A 21,397-nucleotide genomic window follows, 5' to 3' on the forward strand; every position below is an offset into this window, starting at 1 on the left:
GACTGCCAATCAAAGCATTGTTTTTACTTGCTGGATTAAGAAAGATGAAAAAGAATGACAATAGACAACACTTCCCCATATTTAATAAAAAATGGGGAAAAAGCCCTGGCTGGTGTGGCTCAGTAGATTGAGCGTGGGCCTCTGAACCAAAGGGTAGCTGGTTCGATTCCCAGCCGGGGCACATGCCTGGGTTGTTTCTCTCCCTCTCTTTCTCCTTACCTTCTCCTTTCTAAAAATAAATAAATAAAATCTTTTTTTAAATGGGAAAAAATACATACATAGTGAATGTATGCAATACATTCATATTTAGAAATATAAATTGGTATAATCTTTCTGAAGGGTAATTTGGCGATTTATAGTATAAAAATACTAAGTATGCATCACAAGTGAAGAATAAAACTAAAATATATTGAAATCTTGCCATAAGCCAGTTCTGTCAGTTTCCATGCAGTATCTTTTTTAATCCTTAAAAGAACCTCATAGATCTTATTATTTTAATTTTACAGATTAAAAAATGAGGAATTATAGTATTGCATATATCCTTAAATAACAACCTCATTATTATTTATTAATAGAAACAATTACTGTATTTTGTTGTGTATAATGTGCTCCCATGTATAATACATAGCCACGTTCTGTGTGCGTTATACACAGGATTATTATACCCATGGTATGTAATCAGACCCATGTATAATGTGCATACTTATTTTTCCCTAAAAAATTCGGCCAAAAAAGTGTGCATTATACATGGCAAAATACGGTAGAAATGTTAGCAAAGATGCAAGCATAGGAATACTGATTGTTTATAATATCTAAAAACAACAAAAACCAAACAGGAAATATTCTTCCTTTACTCATTGAACAAATATTTATTAAGTATGTACTACATTAGGACCACTGTGTTAGATACTCAGCCACGGCAATGAACAAGACAGATACCCTCAAAGGAAGTCAAAGTCTAGTTGACAGGGAGGGGAGAAAAGCAAGAAAATCAAGGACAAACAATTACCAAAGCACAGTAACTGTTACAATACAGAAAGTTCTAGTAGGAACCACATGGAAGGAGCACCTAACTAGAGAAAGAACTATGCAGAAAAATAAACACTTAGACTGAGACCTGCAGAAAAAAAGGGAGGAAAAGAGAATCTAGACAAAGAAATAGTTTGCCAAAGCCAGAAGATATAAGAGTATTTGGAGAAACAAAAGAATTTCAGTAGAGCTGAATCCAAGGCTATGAACAGGCATGAGTAAGAAGAAATAAAATAGGAGAAGAATGCAAAGCTTAGCTGTTGAAATGCCTGCCTCATAAGCTATGTTAGTTTAAGATTATCTTAATGGCAACCAGAAGTCACTGAAGGGTTTTAAGCTGGAAAGTTATCTAATCAGATGTGACTCCCAGATATATAAAGATTACTCCAGCATAGTGACTCTCAACTTTGGCTACATAGTAGAATCATCTGGGAAGCTTTTGAAAACCTCCGATGCTACAAATTATTGGTTTGGGATTGCTCCCAGGTTATCTGTATTTTTAAAGCACCTGAAGTGATAACAGTATACAGTCACAGGCTCCAGTAGCAATTTGGAGAAATGAACTGGAAGGGAGCAAGATGCAAAACTGTTGAAGTATCCCAGACAAGATGATTGTGGTCTGAATAAAACGGGCACAACGGAAAGAACTAAAATAAACTTCCCACTAAAAGTTGTTTAGAAAGTAGAATCAACAAAACTAGATCATTGACTGGTTGTGCTGGAATTACTACTTATACGAATACTGTCCATAAAATATTTAGGAAAAATGGAATTCACAAGAGAGTTATATATTACATATTTTTGGTAATGTTTTTAAATTTTTTGTTGCAAATATATATGTGTATATGCACAGAAAAATCTGGAAAAGTAGTAAAATAGTTAACAATTTTTATCCCTAAGGGTACATGTACCTCTGCTTTGGCTGGGTGGCTCATTTGGTTGGAGCATGGTCCTGTCCACCAAAAAGTTGTGGGATCGATCCCTGGTCAGGGCACATATCTAGGCTGTGGGTTCGATCCCAGGTCAGGGTGCATACGGGAGGCAACCAATCAATTTCTCATTCTCGTATCGATCTTTTTCTCTCTCTTTCTCTAGCTTCCTCTTTCTCCAAAGTCAATAAACACATTCTTGGGTGTGGATTAAATAAATTTTTTTTAAAGAACAAATAATGTACCTTCTACACCTTCTACTTCATACAATTCTGTATTATAAAAATTTCAAAGAACAACTATGTACTACTTTTAAAATTAAAGGTAGTTATATTAATATAATAAACAACACTTCCAACCTTTTGAAAAATTTGCAACAGAAGCCTCCCATGAAACCCATGGCTTCAAGTTTTTTCCAATGGCTATATCCCGATCTTCATTTTTTGTAGTTGAAAGATGCTCCAAATTAGGGTTGCTTGTTACCCAGTCTCAGGCTCCAATTTGCTAAGCAGTCACAGCTGCTATTTTAAAAAATCTTTTCAAATATTACTTACATATAAAAAGTCATCTATATTTTAGCCCTGGCTGGTGGGGATCGGTGGATCGAGTGCCAGCCTGTAAACCAAAGAGTCACTGGTTCAATTCCCAGTCAGGGCACATGCCTGGGTTGCAGGCCAGGTCCCCCGTAGGAGGCATGCAAGAGGCAACCACATTAATATTTTTCTCACTCTCTTTCTCCTTCCCTATCCCTCTCTTTAAAAATAAGTAAAATTTTTTTTAAAAGTCATCTAGTACTTCAAAATAATTTTTATTTTTAAATTATAGTTGACATACAGCATTGTTAGTTTCTGGTTTCACATATATGTGAAGTCTTTAAAAATTCATTTATTTTAGCTGTATATTTTATACTTCTTAGTAATTGCACACAATTGTGTAACCACTAAACAAGAAAGACATAGAAGAACACTCCCTCATCCTGAACCTTTACTCGTGCCCCTTTGTAGTTGACCCCTCTGCATTCCTTGCCCCCGAGAAGCACTGATCTGCTTTCTGTCACAAGTTCTGCCTCTTCTATCATCTCACCCAAACAGAATCACAGTGTAGGCAATCTCTGTGTCTGACTTCTTCCTCTTAGCACGAGATTTTCCATGTTGTTGTGTGTATTGATAACACTCTGTTTTTTATTTTAAAAACATTATTTTCCTTACATCATTTAAGAAAAGTAATTCTATGTTGTACTCAACTACATTATAAGTAGATTTAATGGAGAAGTATTATTTTATGGCCTTTTGCCTATAAATATAAAAATAAGACAACAATGTAAGTCATACATTTCTTCAAGGTGACCCCTCCGTCTGTTTTCGGCAGTTAGAGGAGGGGAGGGCAGGCTTCTCTGTGCCTCCCCTGGTGTTTCTTGAGCCCTGGCAGCGATGTTTTCTGTAATTGGTTTTCCACATTTGCCAAGAGTCTGTTCCGTCAACATTCAACATGTTTATCAGAAGTCTTGTAATAGTTCCAAAACTAATAAAACAGGTCCCAAGCATAAAAATGACAGACACAAAACACACTGGGTTTTTTTTTTGTTGTTGTGGCTTTGGTTCTTTTAAACAGATTTTTTAAATCTTTTATTTAAAAAAGTTTTTTTAAAGATTTTGTTTATTTATCTCTAGAGGGGAAGGAGAGAGGGAGAGAAACATCAGTGTATGGTTGCCTCTGGTGAGCCCCCTGCTGGGAACTGGCCCACAACCCAGGCATATGCCCTGACTGGGAATTGAACCGTGATCCTGTGGTTCACAGGCCCGCGCTCAATCCACTGAGCTACACCAGCCAGGGTAAAAAAAATTTTATTGATTGATTTTAGAGAGGGTGAGGAGGAGAGAGAGAAACATTGATTTGTTGTTTTACTTATTTATACACTCACTGGTTGCTACTTGTTTGGCCCCTGACTGGGGATCAAACCTGCAACCTTGGTGTATCTGGATGACACTCTAACCAACTGAGCTACATAGCCAGGGCTCCTTTAATAATTTTTAATGTCAAATCATGTGGCAGAAATAAATTTTTCTTCATAGTAATAAAACCCACTAAAGGAATGCAGTCAATGCCTCATGCAGAGGGTGAGAACCATCTGCAGGGGCCAGCGCAAGACAGTGGCCACCTCAAGGGACAAGACCTTGCATCAGTGGTGAGTGAGAGGTTTGGTTAACATCAATACTGCATCCTCAGGAGGACAAAAGCTCACTGAAGGCATGTGCTTCGACATAGTGTCTGTAAGGCTGTTCTTCATCTGATGAAATCCACTTCTCACGTTGTCAAACACTGACATGAAATGGCAACACTAGGTTTCATTTTATCCAAACCTCCCATCAGTCTAAGACAGTAAAGTGTCCCAACAATTGATTTCCCTGCTTTAATAATTACATGTTTGACAAGTGAAACATTTACACTTCTTTTTTAAAATTTATTATTTTAGAGAGAGAGAGGAAGGGAGAAAGAGAGAGAAACATTGATTTATTCTTCCACTTATTTATGCATTCGTTGGTTGATTCTTGTACGTGCCCTGACCAGATTGAACCTGCAAACTCTGGCGTATTGGGAGAATGCTCTAACCCAGCAGACCTCAACCTTTTTGGCACCAGGGACCAGTTTTGTGGAAGATGGGGTGGAAGGTGGGGGGAGACAGGAGGTCAAGCTCAGGCGAGCCGCACTCATGGCCCAGGGGTTGGGGCCCCTTCCTCTAATCAACTGAACTACCTGGCCAGGGCTCAGACTTCCTTTTTCACTACTATAATACAATTTGTTTATTCACCAGTTGATAAATACCTGGACTGCTTCCAGTTTTTTTGCTGTTAGAAATAATATTGCTGTTCACATTTGCATACAGGTTTGTGTGACCATTTGTTTTTATTTCTCTTGGATGATACATAGGAATAAAATTGCTGGGTCATATCATATGGCAGGTGTATGTTTACCTTCACACATTCCTGCCACACTGTGTTCCTACAGGACTGTACCACATGCCATTCCCGCCATCAAGGTGTGAATGTTCCACTTACATAGCATCACTGATACTGTTTTACACAGGCTAATGTGAGGCTTTCCCAGAACTACCATATGGTTCTAAAAAGTGAATTAAGTTATCTATTAAAATCTTAAGTAAATGTTTTAAGTCCTATATGGTTGTATAGCTTTCCTAGATATTAGCATTAGTTTTAAATGACACAGTCAAACCAGTTCAAATGTACCTTTTAATGATTTTCTTTTGTTTTTCTTGTATTCTTACCTGAGCTGCTCAATTTTCTCTGGGGTAACAGGATCCTTCCCCAAAACTTGGTCTATCTCTTCACACAGTTTTTTCTGTACTTCTTCAGAGGTGGTTAAAAAACAGATTGCCCAGGTGCACACTAAGTGAAAATTTATATTAATAACAATGAAAATAGCTAATTCATGGTTTGGGTACAGAACAAGAGAAAAACTTGTGTTTTCTTATTTCCTTTTTTTCTGATACAAAAGATAAAGGCTACCAAAGAATAAAACAAAGTGTTCACAAGATTTATATTTCATTGATGAGAACAAAAATATTTACAGAACACCCCCCAAAAAGATGGTACAGTCTAGAAGATTCCTTCTTCCTTGGTTTCTCTATATCCCTGCCCTCACTCCTTTCCCCTCTCTCTTTCTTAATCCTCACCTAAGGATATGTTTATATTTTTTATAGAAAGAGGAAGGAAGAGAGAGAGCAACACTGATGTGAGAGAGAAACATCGATCGATTGCCTCCCATACACGCCCCAACCAGGGATGGACCCTCAACCTAAGTATGTGCCTTGATGGGGAATCAAATTTGCACTCCACTCCTTCTCTGTACGGGACAACATGCCAACCACCTGAGCCACCTGGCCAGGGCTGGAAGATTTATTTCTTAAAATGGCAAGTAATTGAAGCAACTTAAGGCATTATACCTGGATAAAATAGTAATGATAAATATACTTCACATCTGGGGGAATGTTGATAACTTTGATGGATTGTCTAGTTCACTCAATCTTATAAAATCAAAAACTGAGTTATCAGATCACTCAGGAGCCCAAAGAAAATGATTCATACGAATCAAAGTGGCAGGAGATTTACCTACAAATCAATGTTTTAAATTTTTACTTGTAATGGTAGATACACTGGCTCAGTGACTGGAACTGGTTCCATTGCTTAGGACAGTGGTTCTCAAAAATCACCTGGAAGTTGGTTGATGGAACAATCTCACATCTAAAGATCCTGATTTATTGGGTTTAAGGTAGGATCTAAGCATCTGTACTTATAACAAATACCACAATTATTTTGATAAATAACAAAATGCAAAGTCACCAGCTTATGGTTTACTTTTGATTAAAACTGCTTATGGATTATATTCACTATGGAAATGAAAAGGTAAGAAAATTACATGATAAGCTTAAAAGAGAGAAAATAAAGTAGTTACATGTCCTTTAGCAATCCAATGGAATTGCAACTATTCAAAGAATTAAACCATCCACATGTATATAATATTTTACCATGTATCATGCACCCTTTTTTCCCCAAATTTTTGAGGGAAAAATAAAGGAGCACATTATACATAAGTAGTACTAATTCTGTATCTATATAAATGTTTTTAATTCTTTCATTTATGCTTATATGTTAAAAATACAAATCTAGAAAGCAATAATGATATTTGTGTGCAAAATAATAATGAAATATGATAATGAGTTTTGTTTATAAATATAATAAATAATTGAATTAAAATTAAAACAACCTCTGGCTGGTGTGACTCAGTGAATTGAGTGCCATAATGCAAACCAAAGGGTCTCCGTTTTGATTCCCAGTAAGGACACATGTCTGGGTTGCAGGCCAGCTCCTCAATAGAGTTAGCTACACACTGATGTTTCTCTCCCTCTCTTTCTCCCTCCCTTCCCCTCTCTCTAAAAAAAAAGGTAAATATAAACTTTAAAATTAAAACAAGAGATTTTTTTCCTAAAACTTTGGGCCAAAATCGCGGGTACACAGTATACATGTGAGTGCATTATACATGGCAAAATACAGTAGTACATCTTTCCCTAGATTATGCTTGAGATGACTATCTGCAGGTACTTTTTCTATGTCAAGTACTTTAAAAAATGTTTACTAATTTCTACCTCTGCTTATAATCTCCTTCCTGAGCTAATAAGGGCTGATGTAAATTTGTCTCAAAGTTAATTTTTTTCCTTGACAATTTCACAGATAGAAGATTTTTTTAAAATATTTGATTTATTTTTAGAGAGAAAGGAAGGGAGGGAGAAAGAGGACAGAAACATCAATACCTGGTTGCCTCTCATACGCCCTCTACTGGGGACCTGGCCTGCAACCCAGGCATGTGCCCCAACTAGGAATCAAACTGGAGACCCTTTGCTTTTCAGTCCGGCACTCAATCCATTGAACCACACCAGTGAGGGCTCAAAGTTAAATTTTTTAAATATTTACCTAACTCACGTATTATCCAATTCCTAAAGATATAATTCACAGTCTACATTAAATATTATTAATACAATCAATAGCTTCCTGGTTCTCAATTATTTTGATGATTTACTGACATCTAGAGTTCAACAAAGGCACATGATGAGTAACTACATGTCCTTAACTTTTTCCTACATGTTTCTTTAATATGGCTTTTTAGTGAACTGCACAATTTTTGTTAAATGAACAAATAAAACAGAAACAGACTCAAGGGGCGAGAACATTTTGACAACTGCCAGAAGGAAAAGGGGTTGGGGGGTAGATGAAAAAGTAGAAGGGATTAAGAACAATTGGTTGTCTCAGAATAGTCACAGGGATGTAAAGAACAGCATAGGAAACACAGTCAATAATATTCTAATAACTATGTATGGTATCAGATGGGTTTAAGATTTATCAAAACAATCACTTAGTAAGTTATGTCATATCTAATTACTAGGGTATATACCTGAAACTAATATAATAATGCCTGTCAACTTTAACTGAAAAACAAAAATGATTTTAAAAAGAAAAAAGTGACATGAAAACAAGTACAGAGACTATACAAATGTATATATAGGCAATGTATACAATACTGAAAGAGGAAACACAAAGATTTGAATATAGTAGGTATTTGTATACCTGCTTGACCAAATAATCACTTAAAATTAATGAAGAGTAAGCTTAATAATCTCAAACACTGGGAACTTCCAGCCAAGATGGAGGCTTAGGTACATATACTTTGCCTCCTTGCACAACCAAAAGAAGGACAACAACAAATTTAAAAACAAAAAAAAAACCAGAACTGCCCCCAAATCAAACTGTATGGAGGTCTGACAACCAAGGGGTTGAAGAAGAAACATTCATTCAGACAGGTAGGAGGGGTGGAGATGGGCACCCAGGGTGGAGAGAATATGTGGCAAGGCAGCAGCTGGCAGACTGAAGGAGCAAGGTAATGGTTGGCAGACTGGGTGGTCCCACATTTGCAGACAGATAACCGGGAGGAATAACAGAGGAGCTAGACAGACTGCATAGCCTAGGGTTCCAGTATGGGGGAAATAAAGCATCAAAATCTCCGGTGGTAAAGACCTGTGGTAGTTGCAGTGGAGGGAGAGACTCCCAGCCCCACAGGAGAGTTTGTTGGAGAGACCCACAGGGTCCAAGAATGACCACAAACACACCCACCTGGGAATTAGCACCAGAAGGGCCCAATTTGCTAGTGGGTAGTGGGGGAATGACTGAAAGCTGACAGAAAGATGAGCAAGTGCCATTGTTCCCTCTCAGACCCCTTTCCCACATACAGCACCACCACGCAGCAATGTGGGTGCCCTGCCCTGCCAAACACCTAAGGCTCCACCACTTACAACATAATAGGTGTGCCCAGACAAAAAAAAATATGGCCCAAATGAAAAAACAGATAAAAGCTCTAGAAAAAATACAAATAAACAACAAAGAGATAGCCAACCTATCAGATGCACAGTTCAAAACTCTGGTAATCAGGATGCTCACAGAAATGGTTGAGTATGGTCACAAAATAGAGGAAAAAGTGAAGGCTATGCAAAGTGAAATAAAGAAAAATATACAGGGAACCAACAGTGAAGAGAAGGAAACCAGGGCTCAAGTCAATGATTTGGAGCAGAAGGAAGAAATAAACATCCAACCAGAACAAAATGAAGAAACAAGAATTCAGAAAAATGAGGAGAGGCTTAGAAACCTCCAGGACATCTTTAAATGTTCCAACATCTGAATCATAGGGGTACCAGAAAGAGAAGAGGAAGAACAACAAATTGAAAACTTATTTGAAAATATAATGAAGGAAAACTTCCCTAATCTGGCACAGAAAATAGACTTCTAGGAAGTCCAGGAAGCTGAGAGAGTCCCAAAGAAGTTGGACCTAGGGAAGTACACACCAAGGTACATCATAATTACATTAGCCAAGATTAAAGATAAGAGGAGAATCTTAAAAGCAGCAAAAAAAAAAAAGGACAGTTACCTACAAAGGAGTTCCCATAAAACTAGCAGCTGATTTCTCAAAAGGGATTTGTAGGCCAGAAGGGGCTGGAAAGAAGTATTTCAAGTCATGAAAGGAAAGGACCTTCATCCAAGATTACTCTGTCCAGAAAACCTATCATTTAGAATGGAAGGGCAGATAAAATTCTTTCCAGATAAGGTAAAGTTAAAGGAGTTCATCATCACTAAGCCCTTATTATATGAAATGTTAAAAGGACTTACCTAAGAAAAAGTAGATGATCAAAACTATGAACCATAAAATGACAACAAACTCACAACTATCAATAACTGAACAAAAACTAAAACAAAAACTAATTAAACAACTAGAACAGGAACAGCCTAACAGAAATGGAGATCACATTGGGGGTTATCAGCTTGGAAGAGGAGGAGGTAATGGGGGAAAGGTATAGGGGAACAAGAAGCACAAATGATAGGTACAAAATAGACAGGGGGATGTTAAAAATAGTATAGGAAATGCAGAAAACAAAGAACTTATATGTATGACCCATGAACAAGAACTAAGGGGGGCAATGCTGGTGGAAGAGGGGTGCAGGACAGAGGGGAATAAAGGGAGAGATGGAAATGGAACAACTGTAATAGCATAATCAATAAAATATATTTTTAAAAATCTCAAACACTGGTTCTTTTGTAGAACTCTATTAAAAATAAAGTATGACTGGGGATAACTTTAAATTGTTATTTTAAGCCACTGAACGTTCTTTAATTACACTATTAAACTAAGATACAATTGTCCTGCTGGAAGATACCATGGAGGTTATCTTCAGCTAAATCCTTATTTTAGAAAAGGAGAAAATGCAGAGGTAAGTACCTTGTTCAAGGCTAATTAGCGGTGGGGGAGGAACTTTAATTAAGGTTTCCTACCTATCTTACCTCTCAAAAACTTCAGAGATGACAAAAAATAACCAATCAACATGCAAAGAAATAATGATACTCTGAAAAGTTCCCCTGAAAACAGCAAATTAGATTAAAATATTGACTCAACCTTGGAAAATGGTTACCTTTTGTGTTATCTAGAGCATGACTGATTCAGATTTTTTTGAAGGTCTTTATCAAAAATACATTTTAATGTAATAAATAAAGTTTTAAAACAAGTTAAGCATTTAAAAAAAAGATTTGATACATTATGTTTGACACATGTTTACTGAAATTCCATTTAATTTATAATATCTGGACATCTCTGTCAAAAATTTTACAACAAGCCCTGGCTGGTGTGGCTCAGTGGATTGAGCACCAGCCTGCGAAGTGAAAGGTCACTGGGTTGATTCCCAGTCAGGGCACATGCCTGGGTTGTGGGCCAGGTCCCCTGCTGGGGGCATATGAAAGGCAACCGATAGGTTTATCTCTTGCACATTGATGTTTCTCTCACTCTCTTTTTTCCTCCCTTTCCCTCTCTTTAAAAGTAAATAAATAATATATTTTTTAAAAATTTACAACAAGAAAAATTTACAGAAATTTTACATTCATAATCATTGTTTTTAAGAAAATTTCCTTCAACAGAAATATCTGTAAATGAAATCCTTCAGGTGAACATACATTTTTTAGATTTTAAACTGATGTTTTAATACTTTCTTTGGTATTCCTTTAGTATATTTTTATAGATACACATAAATTTCTGTAAATACTGTATGAATGAATGGTAACTCTGCTAAACTCAAAACCAGTAAGGAAACTAAGTAACATATCACACATTTTAGATTTTTAAATAAAAATTACCTCCAATACCAACAAAAGAGTTCTTTTAAATCATAGTCTCTGTGGCCTATCTCTTCTGTTGGCAGACCTTAATAATAGCGGACTCAATTGGAGTCAAAGTGAACTGTCTCAGCAGAAATTGAAAAGCTCATTGCTTGGTTGGAAAGGTGTCACTAACAGTTCATTTTAAAAGCACTAACTAGAATTCACAATCCACAAACTGTGTCAAAAATTTTATGGCAATGCTCAGAGGTGGCACAGAACACCTGAGGTTAAAAAAAGAAAAAAGTATCTGTGTGAATGAAGCCTTTCAAACAAGAGTTAAAAAGAGGGAATGGAAATCATAAAAATTTACAAACTGTGTTCCCTTTATTTCAGAAGAGCTTTACCTTAGTATATTTTATACTCTTTCTCAAGAAGGAATTCAAGTTATACTTACATTTTGCAGTTATTATGCAACTGGCCAGAGAAAATATCATGCTGTCTTCTAGGATCTAGAAAGCAAAACTAAGTTTAGAAAGTATGAAATGCAAGGTGGCCTGTATCCCCTACTAAAATAACCTAGAGTATGGAATTGAGAGTCAAGGAAAGAAGAAAAAGTATGTTATTTGTTAGTTTCACTTAAAAAAATCTATATAATGTAAACACCAACTAAATTACAGTACTGCCGGCGGTGAAGCACGAGTCCAGGCCAGCCGGAGGGGACGCTAAAAAAAAAAAAAAAATTACATTATCTTTTTTCTTTTGGTAAATATTTATCAATAATATTACTGGCTCATGATACATTTCTGCAAACAAACTGGCTCAGTCCTGTCTTTCTGGCTTGGCCTGGTGCAGCAGTGAAGCCTCAGGAACAGTGGGAAGAGCCTGCCACTCACTGTCCAGGATTCAATCTCTGCACTCACACACACACCAGGAAACCACTTCTGTCTACAAAGACGTTCACATGTAGAATGGGGCTGAGGATTCCTACTATAAAAGAGTGTGGCAATAACAGGTTTACTCTCCGTTGCCTGACCACACCGCACAGGGGTGTGCTGTGGGGAAACAGACACGCACTAGTACAAGCCATGCTGCCACAGCTGGTCACATGGGCAGAGCAGCTTAGTCGATGAAGACCTACAGAAGTCCTCCTATTTTATGATCAGAGAATTTGGGCTCAATATTTGCTTACCCAAATACTAAATAATGTACAGCTGCTTCAAAGAGCTAAATAATAGGAGACTAAATACTTACATTGTTTATGAATAATGTACATTAAAGAAAAGAAAGCCATTGAATTTTGAAGGAATTTTGAGTTAAATTGATAAAAAAACACACTCTATATATGTGTGATTATCTTTTATTTGATAAATATTTGACAATTATTTTACCTGTTGGTCATTAAGGTTCCCCTGTACTAAGGAGTCAATGAAAATATATTGACTGAAGTTCCTTCCTTTTCGTTCTTTTATGATTTTCTTCAAAATAGATTCCAGTTGCATAAGGGCTTAGAGTAGAAAAACAAAAAAGATTTTAGAATATAAACATGTATAAAAATTAAACTTTTAAAATATTTCTGTACAATGCTACCACTGCAGAATCAAATTTCAAAGGTAAAATAGTAAACAATAACTTTTTAAAAAGCTAATTTATGTTTAAATTCATCTACTTTCATTTCCTTCTTTTTACTAACTTCTGTGTATGTACAAAAAAGTATATAGAGATATATATATATATATATATATATATATATATATATATATATACAGTCTAAGAAGTAATTGTAAAGCAAACACTTATGATGTCACCACCCAGGCAAAGAAGTAGAACAATACCAGCACCTTCAGGGCCTCCACACACATATTACTCTCCCCTGATATTATCCACCTTCTTTCCAAATTTTATCCTCTTAACTTCATTCTTCTCTGAAATCAGGCATCACTCATTTAGGGACAGAAACAGATGTGAATTAAGCATAAAAGTAAATTTCTATAATTTAAAAGATACAGAATAAATAACTGATACCCAACAATCAACAAAATGATCCAAAGGTCATTTCTCAGTCCCCATCTTACTTGCCCTATCACAGCATTTGATGATGTTGGTCGCTGACTCTCCAGGAAACATTTTCTCATTTAGCTTCCAGATTTCAACACTCTCCTGACTGCACACTTTGCCCCCACCTTACTACCTGTTCATTCATGGTATCCTTTGTTGATTCCCTCTCATCTCTAGAATTGTTTCACAACAGAAGGTCCAAGGTCAGGACTCAGTGTTTGGACCACTTCTCTTTTTCTATGTACATTCATTAGACTAGTGATCACCAGTCTCAAGGCTTTAAATACAATTTCTGTAGTTAATACTCCCAAGTTTATTATCTCCAGCCAGGACCTCTTTCCCCCTGAACTCCAGACTCATATATTTTATAACCATCTCAGCATCTCCACTTGGATGCCTGAAGCATATTAAACATACATATCCAATACCGAATTCCTAATCTTTCTCCCCAAAGTTGGATCTTCCTAGTCTGTCCTATATTAACCCCAAGACTTTATTTTCCAGTACTCAGGTATAGAACCTTGGTGTCTCACTCCCTCTTATACCACACATCTAATCTTTCAGCCAGTGCTGGTGGCTCTATCTTCAGAATACAGAATTATTTTACTCTACTTTTTTTTTCGTTCTATGTTTTCTGCTGCCTGTCACCTAGTCCCTACCACATTATTCCTGTTGCTTGGTTCACTGTAACGGCTCCATAAGTAGTCTTCCCACTTCTGCTCTGGACACCTATGATCTACCACAGCAGCCAGAGTGATCCTTTGAAAACATAACGCAGATCACAGCTTTGTTCAAAACCTTACGGTGGCTTCTATCTCATAGTAACAACCAATTCACACAATGATCTATCAACCAGACAAAATCTGTCCCTCTCCCCAGTCTTTCTGGCCTCATCTCCTTCTCCTCTCTGATTCACTTGACTCCAGCCATAACCTGTTATACTTCAAATGCATCAGGGAGAATCCCACCTCGAGGACTTTGTAGTTACTTTTCCTCTACATGGACTATCTTTCCCTTGGACATGAGGATATCCACATGCTCTGCACTGACTTGTTGCCTTATCTCTTAGAAGTATTTGCTCAAAAGTCACCTAATCTTGGTGAGGCCATTTCTAATAACCTTATTTAAAACTGCAGTCTCCCCAATTCTCGCACCCCCTACTCACCCTCCTGATTTAATATTCTCCACAGCACTTTTCATATTTTAACATACTATTCAGTTTACTATTTTGATTATCACCTGCCTCTTCCCAGTAGAATGTACTGCCACAAGAACAGAAATTTTTTATTTGTTTTATAATTTTATTTAAAATAGAAAATTATAAATTACTAATTTTTAGTCATAGTAATTGAACCAATTTTTGTGAACTACGATTGTTATTAAGGGAATTACTCTAAATGCATCCATGAAGATAGTCAGAATGGGCCCTGGCTGGTGCAGCTCAGTGGAATGAGTACTGGCCTGCAAACCGAAGGGTTGCCGGTTCCATTCCCACTTGGGGCACATGCCTGGGTTGTGGGCCATGTCCCTGCTGGGGGTGTGTGCAAGAGGCAACCAATCGATGTTTTGCTCCCTCTCCTTCTCCCCCATTCCCCTCTCTCTAAAAGTAAATAAATCTTTTTTTTTTTAAAGATAATCAGAATGGTAACAAAAAAACAGATAGCTTAAAATGTGTCAGTTAAATTGGCTTTGCTGGACTTACGCTGGACATCAAGGGAATCACCAGAATGGTATGCCCCGTGAGGACAGGGACTGTTGTCTTCTATACAGAGAAGAATGCCTAGCACATATGGGCCCGAAGAAATATTTGTTGAAATAACTGAGGAAGAGAATCCTGGGAAGCAATACTATTATATATGGGAAATAATTCAATGTATTACTTCAATGTATTTTATGTATTTTAATTTACCCAGCCTACTTCTAAAAAACAAAATGAAGCAGCTCAGAATAAAGGTATTAAAGCATTACATTCATTAAACTACTGACAAATACATAGAATAAAATAACAAAGGAGAGAATAATTGGGAAGCCGTCTTAAACTAAAATCGCTATTTTTCTGTGTAGAGTTTACAAAGTTTTAATCAATGCCAAACAATTTTGAAAATATTTTCACTCAGTATTATAATGGTAAGAATCTTCTATGTTGCTACATTCTTTACAAATATCTACAAAATATTGAATCATGGTGATATTATTTCCTTAGCAGTTCCTATATTGTTGGACATTTAGACTCTTTCTGGTTTTCTACTTGCAGAAATAGTAGGAACAGAAATACTGAGGGAATATTTTTCTTCTGGGTAACTTCAGCCATCGTTTACAACTCAACACGGGTCATCAAATTGCCTTCCCAGGGCTGTGCTTTCCATGAATCCTACAGGCTATGCCAACTCTACCGAGTTCTCATTCTGCAGTGTGCTGGAGTTTCATTTACTAATTCACTGCCTTTTCCTTTTTTGTCTAAGAAGAACTTTCATTACAGGAAATGTAGAAAAAAACAAAGAGAGAAACAAATACATGACAAAAAAGAGCACATATCTTTTTGTTCTAACTAAAAATTAAAAGTGGCAAAACTTACCATCTTCATATTGTTTTTTCCGAGTTGTACTTTTATCAAGTGATCCATCTAGAAACCCTTTTCCAATCTCTGACCAAACCTGAAAATAGGAAGACATACCTATTATCTAATAAGGAGATTTTCTAAACAATCCCAAGCAATCTAAGCTAATAATTAAGAAACTCCTGTCTGACTAACCAAACTGATAATTAAGCTCTCCCTTTTAAATTAGCTACATAATCATTTATTCCATGGTCTCTGAAAATAGAGCAAATATATTTTAACAATTTCAGTCAAGACATTTTCAAACTAATTATAACTGAAAAGTCAAAAGTTCCTTTTCTCTAAAAGGTGTATGTATGGGGAGTAAAAGAATATGGCAGTAGAGTCAATTCTCAATTTTTTATTATAATGGTACTAGTGGATAAATAAATGCATAGGGAAATTCATTGGAAATTCCAACTTTTACTTCACCTGGGATATTGATAAGACTGAGATCCAGAAAAAGGTTAAAAGTAGTCTAAAATTTGAAGACAGCAAACAACAGAAAAGGCTTCCAATTATTTCAAAATTGGTTAATTAATCCCTGAAAAAACTTCAACTTGTTTATAATTCAAAAGTTCTTAAAGAACTTACGGGGAAAACACACCACTTATATTAATCAGTACTAAATATTTAGAGTTAAGAGTTCTCAACTATAACCTTAAAAGACACACCTTACAGGTTATTTAAATGTAAAAAATTAAACTATTAAAAGCATTATAAAGATATATAGTAAATTTTTACATTAGGAATACCCTTAAAGTGAGAAAGGAATTTTCTAAGCATGACACAGAGAACAGAGCAAAACTTTATCATGAAAGAGTTAAATTCATTTAGCTACTCCATCCCAACAACCAAAAGCTGAAGAGACAGAAAAATCAACAACTCTTCTTGGATCCCTAAGACACAGGAAGATACAGGGCAAACTGAGGCCTCCAAGATTAGAGACAAACGAAAATTGGAAGTCACATCTTACTGAACAGAATCACAAGTAGAAACCACCCCAGGAGCCAGTGCAAAGGTAGGGAAACTGTTAATTACCGGAACTGTAATTGACAAACTGCTTGAGGTTCAATATATACAACTCTGAGAGTTAAAAAATCTCATGGGAGACTCGCAAAATATTGTGAGATTTACCTCTAGAAGCTTGGTCAGGTTCCCACAGTAAATGCTGCTAAAAACCTCCTTGGGCTCCCAGCCGGGAGCAACCAAATCTGAAATAAGCCAGAGCACTCCATTCATCTTAATGAGGCCTATTCTCTTATGAAACTACTCAGTCTAACCTAGTCGGGTATTATCAAGAGCCTAACTGACCTGGGGAAGGGAAATACCCAAATCCAGTCAGAGCTAAGCTTCCACATGGGAGAAGGGAAATACCAAACTCCAGCCCACTATGGCCTTCCTGTTCCACCTAAAGGGGGAGAAAAAAACTGAAAAACACTTGTGAAGTTCACAGCACAGAGGAACAGGCTCACTAAAAGACTGTTAAGACCTAATTATAGAACTATAGAATGCTTCCCCTTTCCCCACATCTCACCAAAGTCCTATTTACACAAGTGTCTTTTAAACAGTATATCGTGTCTAGCTACCAAAAAAAATATTACAAAAGGCAAAAACACAATTTGAACAAACAGAACAAGCATCAGAACAACTATGGCAGGGATGTTGGAATCATCAGACCAGGAATTTAAAATAACTATGATTAATATGCCAAGGGCTCTAAAGGATAATATCCAAAAATGCTCTAAAAGATCCTCAGGCAAAGGATAAAGTATACAGCATGCAAGACAAGACAGTCAGTGTAAGCAGAGATGGAAATCCTAAGAAAGAACTGAAAAGAAGTGCTAGAGATCAAACACACTGTAACAGAAATGAAGAACCCCTTTGCTAGACTTATTAGTACACTGGTCACAGCTTAGAAACAGTCTCTGAGCTATAGGATATATCAACAGAATCCTAAAAAGCAGTTTGTTATAAAACAAGACATAATCTTCTTATATAATCCATCAATCCCAACCTTTAGTACTTACCCAAAGGAGCTGGAAACATGCCCACACAAAACCTGCACACAGATGTTTATAGCAGCTTTATTCACAATTGGCAAAACTTGGAAACACCAAAATGTGCTTTAGTAGGTAAATGGATAAACTGATACATCCAGACAATGGAATAGTATCCAAGGCTAAAAGAAATGAGCTACGAAGCCATGAAAAAACAAGGAGGAAGATCAAATGCCAATTTCTAAGTGAAAGAAGTCAATCTGAGAAGGCTACATACGGCATAATTCCAACTATGTGGCATTCTGGAAAAGTCAAAAGTGTGGATACAGTAAAAAGATCAGTGGTTGTCAGAAGCTGGGAGAGGAGGGGAAAGATGAAAAGGCAGAGCACAGAGCATTTATTAAGGAAGTGAGATACTCTGCATGACGTGATAATGGATTAATGTCATTATACATTTGTTAAAAAGCCATTAATATACAACACTGAGCCTAAATCCTTAGGTCAACGTCGGGTGATTATAATGTGTCAATATAGGTTCATTGCTGGCAAAAAAAGTATCCTTCCAGCGAGTGATGTTGATGATGGGCGAGGCTGTGCAGGTGCAGAAGCAAAGGGTGTAAGGGCAATCTCTGTACTTGCCTCTCATTTTATTATAAACCTAAAAATTATTTTAAAAGTAAAGGCTTTTTTTAAAAGCACTATAAATAAAAGTAAAAGCAAAAGAAAACTGAGAAAAGAATAAAGAGCTCTTTCAGATTAAAAAAAAAAGAAACATATCAGTAGAAATATGGGCAGAGTATATGAGAAAGAATCCCACAAAAGAAGGAACACAAGCTTTCAACAAAATATTAAATAATGCTTAACCTCCCAAATAATAAATTATACATTTTAATCATGAAATATCATTTTTGAATGATTAGGTAGGCAAATATTTGAAGGACAAATAATTCTAAATGTCGAAAGCACAAAGAAAGAGCACACTGATGTTGGTGAGAAAATAACTGGGGTGATGTGTTTATGCAACTGAATGTGAAGTGCACATTTTTACATCCTATGTAAAACCCTATTTTTACATCCCATTTTCACAGATGTTAATCCGCTTCTTACAACTGATGGTCTCTCCCAGCTGTCATCAGTCAATTGGTTATTATTCCTTATGACCTAAATCCCTTTTAATGTGTCTCAGACATTAACAGATCACTTGAGGAAGACTTCAATATATGTTTATAGTCTAAAAACTTTCCTTTGACAATTTCTAGTAATGTTAAAAAATATCAGATTCCTTCTAAAACACATAACTTGAATCTGCTCAAATCCAAATTGAGGAACATTCGACATAATAATTGGCCTGTATTTTTTAAAGTGTCCACGTCAAAGAAAACAAAGAAAAAACTGAGAAACTGTTTCACATGAAAGAGGTTTGACCACTAAAGTGAAGAAATTTGAATATAGGCTGTGGTTAATAGTATTGTACAGTATGAATGTTAAATTTCCCAAGTTTGAAAACTATGTTTTCCCTATATAAGAGAGTATCCTTGTCTTTAGGAAATCCAACCCAAAGAATTTAGGGAGAAAGAAGCAAAATGTCTACTTGACACTCCAATGGTTCTGGTAAGGGGGTGGAATGAATTGGTAGATAGATAGATAGATAGATAGATAGACAGATAGATAGATGCAATCACAAATATGGCAAAATGCAAACCACTGGTGAACCTGAATAAATAATACATTGGAGTTCTTTGTACTAACTGCAACTTTTCAGTAGGTTTGAAATTATTTCTACTTTGAAATTATGCCAGTACAAAAACATGCAGAATGGGTTAGAAGAAAATCCTAGAAATAACAGTGGAGTTTCTTTTTAAAAATATTTTCTAGTCAATATGCAAAAAATCAGACAGCCCTGGCAGGTGTGACTCAATTGGTTGGGCATTGTCCTGCAAACTGAAAGGTCGCAGGTTTGATTCCTGGTCAGGGCACATGCCTGTGTTGTGGGTACAATCCCCTGTCTGAGTGTGTGTAAAAGGCAACTGATGTTTCTCCCTCACTTCGATGTTTCTCCCTCACTTCGATGTTTCTCTCTCTTTCTCCCTCCATCCTCGTCTTGCTAGAATCAATAAAAGAAACATTAAAAAAAAATAAACCTCCCATTAAAAAAAAACAGACAAAAACTGAGTAAAAAATTCATTCTTCATTAAAATATGAAAACATTTTAGGAATTCCTTAACTAATTTACTTTGCCTGGGTACACAGAGTAGTTTACTCTATCTAGAAAGTGAAATTTAGAGTGATTTTCCCATTTCTAATGCTCTGGAATGTTTTATTTAAAAAAGTGTGTTTTTAGCCCTGGCTGGTGTAGCTCAGTGGTTTGAGTGTGGGCCTGAGAACCAAAGGATCCTGGTTCGCTTCCCAGTCAGGGCACATGCCTGGGTTACAGCCCAGTCCCCTGCAAGGGACTCACAAGAGGCAACCATACATTGATGTTTCTCTCCTTCTCTCCTTCCCCTCTAAAGATAAATAAATAAAAAAATAAAAAAAAATTTTAAGTGTGTTTTTTAATCTTCAAACAAAAGTAATAGGACTTCAGCCAAGATGGAGGTGTAGGTGGAAGCACTGTAGCTTCTCACACAACCAAGTTGAAAAACAAAGTTTTAGCAACAAAAACACAGCCAAACCACAGAAAATTGAACTATACGGAAATCTGACAACAATGAACCCTTCAGCCAAACCGGTAAGAGGGGCAGAGCCAGCAGCAGAGCAGGGTCGGGCAGGAAAGATCCACCAGACCAACTGGGGCGCGTGACCCAGGTGCGCCAGCAGCTGTGAACGGATCCCAGGTTTGGAGTAGCGGGCGGACCCACTGAGGGCTGGACCACAGTCACACATTCGAGCGCAGATAAACTGGTGAAGGAGCGAAGAAGTGAGACAGACTGTGCAGGCCCCAGTGGCGGAAAGTGGCAGAGGAGACCGCCATTGTCCCTCTCTGACCCTGCCCCCACATACAGCGTCACAAACCTGCAACCTGGGTGGCCCCACCCTGGTGAATACCTCCTCGTACCTAACAGCCACAAACAGATCAAAACATGGGTCAAACATGGATCAAAACATGGATCAAACTTTCAGATGCACAGTTCAAAACACTGGTGATCAGGATGCTCACAGAACTGGTTGATTTTAGTCACAAATTAGAGGAACATATGAAGGCTAAACTAATTGAAATGAAGGGAAATGCACAGGAAACCAATAGTAATGGAAATGAAACTGGGACTCAAATCAAAGGAGTGGACCAGAAGGAGGGAAAAAAATGACCAAACAGAAAAGGATGAAGAAACAAGAATTCAAAAAAAAAAAAAAAAAAAAAAAGAGAGAGGAGAGGCTTAGGAACCTCCAGGACATCTTTAAACCTTCCAACATCTGAATTATAGGGGTACCAGAAGGGGCAGAGGAACAGCCACAAGTGGAAAACTTATTTGAACAAACAATAAAGGAGAACTTCCCCAATCTGGCAAAGGAAATAGACTTCCAGGAAATCCAGGAAGCACAGAGAGTCCCAAAGAAGTTGGACCAAGATGGAACATACCAAGGCAC

General features: G+C 36.9%; 1 protein-coding gene across 3 annotated transcripts in view; it reads right to left on the reverse strand.

Annotated features, from left to right (window-relative positions):
• The window catches only part of LOC119064359 (cytochrome P450 20A1), a 76,653-nt gene that overhangs the window by 22,350 nt on the left and 32,906 nt on the right, over positions 1-21,397 (reverse strand). For all 3 annotated transcript variants that reach the window (XM_037166012.2, XM_037166011.2, XM_037166013.2), the window contains exons 6-9: positions 15,792-15,870; positions 12,550-12,665; positions 11,616-11,670; positions 5,242-5,362 (exon numbers count right to left, since the gene is read on the reverse strand). In XM_037166012.2, coding sequence (XP_037021907.2) covers positions 5,242-5,362; positions 11,616-11,670; positions 12,550-12,665; positions 15,792-15,870 — 371 coding nt within the window. The remainder of the gene's footprint in view (positions 1-5,241; positions 5,363-11,615; positions 11,671-12,549; positions 12,666-15,791; positions 15,871-21,397) is intronic.

This window comes from Artibeus jamaicensis, unplaced genomic scaffold (assembly GCF_021234435.1).
Source record: "Artibeus jamaicensis isolate MK-2021 breed Jamaican fruit bat unplaced genomic scaffold, CSHL_Jam_final contig_1015, whole genome shotgun sequence".
In the NCBI taxonomy this organism is placed as follows: Eukaryota; Metazoa; Chordata; class Mammalia; order Chiroptera; family Phyllostomidae; genus Artibeus; species Artibeus jamaicensis.